The sequence below is a fragment of the Lathyrus oleraceus genome, chromosome 4 (assembly GCF_024323335.1).
Source record: "Lathyrus oleraceus cultivar Zhongwan6 chromosome 4, CAAS_Psat_ZW6_1.0, whole genome shotgun sequence".
In the NCBI taxonomy this organism is placed as follows: Eukaryota; Viridiplantae; Streptophyta; class Magnoliopsida; order Fabales; family Fabaceae; genus Lathyrus; species Lathyrus oleraceus.
Genome location: NC_066582.1, coordinates 74,943,571 through 74,949,472, shown reverse-complemented (window position 1 = coordinate 74,949,472; position 5,902 = coordinate 74,943,571). Strand labels below are relative to the sequence as shown.

The 5,902-nt window shown below is 36.9% G+C and overlaps 1 protein-coding gene across 1 annotated transcript; it reads right to left on the bottom strand.

Annotated features, from left to right (window-relative positions):
• Positions 1-4,953, bottom strand: LOC127073491 (putative chloride channel-like protein CLC-g). The gene is made up of 7 exons (XM_051014646.1): positions 4,371-4,953; positions 4,066-4,266; positions 3,703-3,880; positions 2,335-2,597; positions 1,984-2,253; positions 764-1,892; positions 1-541 (listed from the first exon to the last, which is right to left on the bottom strand). Exons 1-7 carry the CDS (start codon positions 4,517-4,519, stop codon positions 398-400), a joined length of 2,334 nt encoding a protein of 777 aa, XP_050870603.1. The 5' UTR covers positions 4,520-4,953; the 3' UTR covers positions 1-397.
• Between the last annotated feature and the right edge of the window lie 949 nt (positions 4,954-5,902).

The following is a 5,902-nucleotide window of genomic DNA, read 5'->3' as shown; positions in this document are numbered from 1 at the left end:
TTTGAAAATATGAATAAACTAAACATAATCACAAATGTACGTGACAGTGTCCGACATCAATACGAACACATGTAAGTGTTACATAATTCTTTCTTTATCCCTGACCAAAATAAAATCTACTTCTTTTTTAATTTAGCCTTGATTGTGAACATGTTACACTGCATCTCATTTTATTTTAAACTAAAAATTTCTATTTTATTCAATTTGTTTTCCATAGATATATTTTTGGTATAATAAGCTTAACAATGTGCAGCAATAATTTACAAGACTAAGAGCACATTGTGTACTAATTTGATTTTCCTTTGTAAAGTGGAAATATAATAATAACTCAGAACCTATGGATAATGGATTCAATCTCATGAATGTGTAAAAGCTTAATTAAGCTTAATGGCCTTGCTTACAGGCCAGAAAGAATTTTTTCTAGAAAAGTTTGCCAAAATCTTAATCTTTTCCATCTGCTTCTTACCAGAAAAGGATGCATTCCCAATATATGTTCTGGCATGAAATCGTGCCGCGTCAGTATACCTACCACGGGCGATATCTGCAGTCACCATGAACAAAACTTAGTTGAGTGAACTGCAAGTAAATGCAGCTTGGTTCAGCCAAACATCGGCCGTTGGATTAATCTAACAGTCAAGAGTGATATTTTTTCAACAGTTGGATTAATCTAACTACTGATATTAGAGTAGACTAAGTCGCAATATTGCAAGGATTTCGGTTTATATAAATCTATTGCAAAACATGGTATAAGAAAATTACTTACACCGGGGATCTTGGGTATCACAAGCAAGTGTCTTAAACCGACTTCTCGAAAAAGTATTAGTGCCTTTGCCAATGACATTGTTTCCACAACAGTGTAAGGCGAGGCATTGGTAAAAGGATGTAGATCAATGTACATGCCCATCTCTTCCTCTGTTAAGTGTATATCCTCGATCTTCAGGCGTTCGGTCGAACCCTTCTTTGCAAAATCATCTGATGAAAACTGTCTCAATACATCGTAATTATTCGCCGCAGGTGTAGGCAAGAAAGTTTTCTTCTTTAACAATGTGATAAGATGGTCGCGAAGGATTATGCCAAATAAAACTGGAGCTTCCAAACCTGGAGGCTCGTCAATAACAGGAAATCCGTTGTGTGTTGTTGTTCTAAGGATGAACATTATGTTGCGCACCCTCTCGATGCCGTTAAATACCTGAAGTGGGCCTGTGACTACATCGCCTACTGTCAACTGCCTCATATACGGTTCGGCATGAGTTTCTAAATAAGGCAAACCTTTGGCTTTCATTATAAGGTCATAAATATTTGCATTGAAAACATTTGCTACACTCTTAGACACCAAAAGCACCATCATTATTAAGGGAAGCAATAACAAGTTATTAGTCAGTTCTAGCATGATTACACAGAGAGAAACCGTCGTCCTCATAGATCCACCAAGAAGAGAAGCGGCACCCAGTACAGCGTAAAGGCCATGGCAAAGATTGGACCGTTTTCCGACCAATATTCCAACCATGCGTCCATAAGACGCACCAGTCACGATAATTGGCACAAACATACCAACCGGGGCAACAATTCCACAGCTTAAGATACTTAAAGAGAGACATATGATGAAAAAAATCAACATCGATGAAAACTCAAACTCGTTGTCGGTATTCATGCTAAATAGGTTTTTGATAGCATCGTCATTTGTGTTAAAAATGAGGCTGGCAAGGCCGTTATAGTAATGAGGAGGGCATTGAAATTTCTTGTAGATACCGGATCGACCTATTGTTGGACAAGGTTCAACTGCATCGGGAGGACAAGGTCGGCAAGATGCAAACAATGGCAATCCAAAAAGAATACAGGATGTAAAGATGGAGATTAAACAAGCAAGCAGAAGTTTGCAAATGATGCCTTTCCTGCAAAAGTAAATAATTTGGAAGAATGAGTAACAATGTTACGAAAAGTTTAATTTTGCCATTCCGATGTATAACTAAAAGAGAAGCTTACTCGTTAATAACATTGTACATGCGAAGAACTTTATTGGTCATAAAATTAAATAGGCTTCCGAGTAACCCTCCTATAATAGCAAGAATAAACACAAGAGGAACATCTGCCAAATGGTACGAAATACTAGCTGAATAAGCGTCAAACATTATCAGTCCCCCTTTACCGAATAGCCCGCATTTTCCACTTAGACATACATCAATCATAGCTCGAAGGAAAATTGCAACCGTTGCTGTTGTAAAGAAAGCTCTCCATAGAAGGGAAGTTCTCCACCTGTAGATCATTGCAACAATACTCATAAAAATACGATTCCAATCCTCAAACAAAGCATCGTGAAGAGTTAACAGAGTTTACCAAGATGCCATCTCTTCAAGAGCAAACAAGACACCGCCGACAGGAGCACGGAAAGCAGCAGCAATCCCAGCTGCTGATCCACATACTATGAGATCTCGTCGATCACGGTCGTTCTTAAAAAACCGTAGCCATCTCCATGTTATTCCATACCTTTTGGATCCTCCCTGACCCAACAATGATGCTACACATGCACCTGTATGCACCATAGGTCCTGCCTTCCCAACAAGAAGAGATGATGAAACAGCCGTAATGCTTCCAATAATCTGTAGATAGAAGCAACAAGTAAATCTCTTCTTCAAAAAAAAAAGACGGTTCCTGTATGACTGTGTCTAATAAAGGAAACCAGAATACTAGTTAAGAAACAACCGAACCAATGATTGACCAATTACCATAAAGTAACTGACCAACTACCGGTAATCCCCTTTTCCAATCATAACTACTAAACGAGTTTTAATTTTACAAGTGCCTTCCACACAATACCTAACAATTTTAGCATTAAATATTCTAATTTGCTTATCTGGTTTAAAAACTACATAAGAACTTTGGAAATGTGAATCATAGTATTAATCAGAGTAGTCAATAGCAGCCAATAGCGGCGCTATCCCGCTATAGCGGAGTAAAACGGAAGCTGGCCTCTAAGGGAAGAGCCTTAGCGGTGCAGAACACTAGCGGACGATATAGGGTAAATAGCGGGTAGCGGGGGCGGAGTGGTTCTCGGGCCGAAGCGGTTTTTGTCCCGTTATCCTTTTCCCCTCTAAAAAAACAAAATTACCCCTAAGTTTTAAAACATTTTAAGGGTAATTTTGGATTTTTCAAACAAATTTGAGTTGAGACTCAGCCCTAACCTTCCTTCACCGGCGTTTTTCCACTACAGTCTTTCCAAAGAAAAACCAGAAGTTCCTCCCTCACCTCTCTCTGCACTTCATTCTTCCCTTAGCACTGCATATGCTTATAATTATTCATGTAATTTATCCAAAAAATGATCAAATTACAGCCATCCCGCTATACACTATCCCGCAATCCCATTTTTAGGGTCGGCCGCTCCGCGCCGCTATCTGGGATTGACTACTCTAATGGATGTCACCCTATCAAGGAAAAACCTTAGCATAATAGAGAGAGAGAGAGAGAGAGAGAGAGAGAGAGAGAGAGAGAGAAATAAAGAGTCCGCCAACAACTGAACAGAAAGACGAATAAACAAGCTCGATCTCGCCAACCAAGGACCAGCTAAAGTCGAGCGAACATCAATCTCCACCTAAACATCAAGCACACACCAAAGAGAAGGACGAAAACACTCATGCCGCTATTGGCTCAGCTTCGGGATATTTAAAGGAGCATTGTATAGTATAGTATGTATTGTATGTTGCATACCTTAACAAACAGAGTTGGTACAGTAAAGATTCCAGGTGCATCAACACCATTTAAGTAAGCCTTCACCTCTGATATACCTGAACCGGCGGCAGTAGGCGCTATAAAAGCCGTAATTATACATGCAAAAAGAGTGAGAATCAAATTTGAAGCAAAAAATATAACAAAGGCCAACAGAAACCTGCAATCAATTTTGTAAGCTTTATCAGCAACATAAAAGAATTCAACTCATTACAAATCACCAAATTTCCAAACTAGGAACTTCATGAAATTAATCAACCATACCAAATCAAGAAAGTAACAATGACATAAAAGGAAATAATTAAATTAAAAATCTCAAAGGAACATAAAACAAATCTACAGTACCTCCTCTGCAACATCATATTAGATGTGATAACAAACTTGATCCCAGCAAGATTTTCAACAGCAAGATTGTTGCAAAACCCAATAAAACCAACAATCACACCAATCATGAGACACAATAGCCACTTCATACATATGTACTGAAAAATCTGAACAACCCCTCTACTTCTCCAATCCTGTTTGAAGAATTCGTTCTCAAAAATCCTGCATGCCCACAACAAAAAGGGGAACAATTTAGAAAAGGGTCAACGAAAAGATTCAAACTTTGAACAAAAAAAACGCTACCCAGATGGAAAAAAAAAACTGACTCGTAATCAAGGCTTTCAATAGGGCAGACATTGGCACCAACGATGGCAACTTGAGAGGTAGAGTTGACAATGGATCTTTGAGAAGAAGATAACAAGGGTTGGCGAATGAGGGATGCGGATTCGCCTTTAGGAAGATCATTATTGGACATAGTTACATGACAGAGTAAGTAGTAACAGTAACAAATGTGAGTGTGTGTTTGTGTTTGTGTCTGTGTGGTTTTAGAGTTTCAGGCACGTGAGAGGTTGACGGTTACATAAAAAAACATGGTGGATATAACCAAACAGTCATGGGAGAAGACGAGAAAAGAAAAAGAGTTAAAGTGTTGCTTTAGTGAATAAGGTTAAATAAGGAAATTTCCAACAACAACGTTTGTGGCGTGAAACATGGTTGAAACAACGTTTGTTATATAGAAATCAAAATAGATCTATTCCTTTCGATTACTAGTAGATAAATAATGATAGGCAAAGAGAGAAGATGCTTATAGAATGAAGTTGGGTAAAAATGGAGATAAAGATTGAAAGGATCCAAAGACCCCAAACATAGAGACTAGAGTCCAAGTAAGAGTAAAGTTTAAAATAAATTTTGATCTTCTCTTCAAAGAAAAGATAGTAAGCTTTTAATCTCAAAATTTCAACAAAGAATTTAATCAATGTCCCATTGGTCACCAAATAATGAATAATCAATGTGACATTGGTCACCAAATAATGAATAAAGATAGGATGTATAGTAGTAGCGGACACTCATTTGCCATTCATTGATATTTTTTTTTTATATATATAATTAATCACAAATTTTTTTGATTTAATTTAATGTTTTACCTTAGTCCCTTCTTTAAAAAATATTAATCCCTTAAAAATTATTATGTTAGTCAAATTGATATTTTTAGTTAAATTTTATTTTAAAAAACGTTAAATTATGCACGGGTGACATGATAGCGTAGCAAAAGTCAATATAAAGACTCAATAATTTTATGAAGGGCCTAAATTAAAATCTTATAATTATTTAAAAGACTAAATCAGAAAAGTTAATAAATCTACCGTTACTGTGCATTTATAACCTATTATTTACTATAGCATAATTTCATAGTATTTTGGATTAATAAAACACATCTTATCAACCTAATCTTAAACTTAATGACATTATACAAGGATCTTATTACATTGTGTAAATTCAAACCAAAAGCATTAAATCAAGATGGTATTAAATATATTTCAAAATGACATAAAGTGTACGAAGATATAACTAAACATAAGCATCGTTTACTAACTCTTATATAGGGGTGGACAAGAAAAAACCACTCGAGAATAACCAACCGAACCGGTTGTAGGATGTTGTTTCGGGTCGGGTTAATTCGGTTTGACGGGTTGGACGGGTGTTGCAAACGGGTTCAGAGGGGTGTGTGTGGTCGGGTTCGGTTTTGTTTTTTTGGCCCAACAAAATCTGAGCCCGACCGATATTATATTCAAACATAATCCATTACTATTTTATGACACCCAGTAGAATTTTGGCCCAACAAAATCAGAGTTCTCCT

Bases quoted from the DNA above. Each gene is read 5' to 3' on its own strand.
- LOC127073491 (XM_051014646.1), bottom strand. From the start codon at position 4,519: ATGTCCAATAATGATCTTCCTAAAGGCGAATCCGCATCCCTCATTCGC. The intron at 4,267-4,370 runs GTCAGTTTTTTT...GTGGGCATGCAG, and splicing joins ATTGAAAGCCTTGATTACGA to GATTTTTGAGAACGAATTCT. The intron at 2,598-3,702 runs GTATGCAACATA...TTCTATCTACAG, and splicing joins TACCAACTCTGTTTGTTAAG to ATTATTGGAAGCATTACGGC.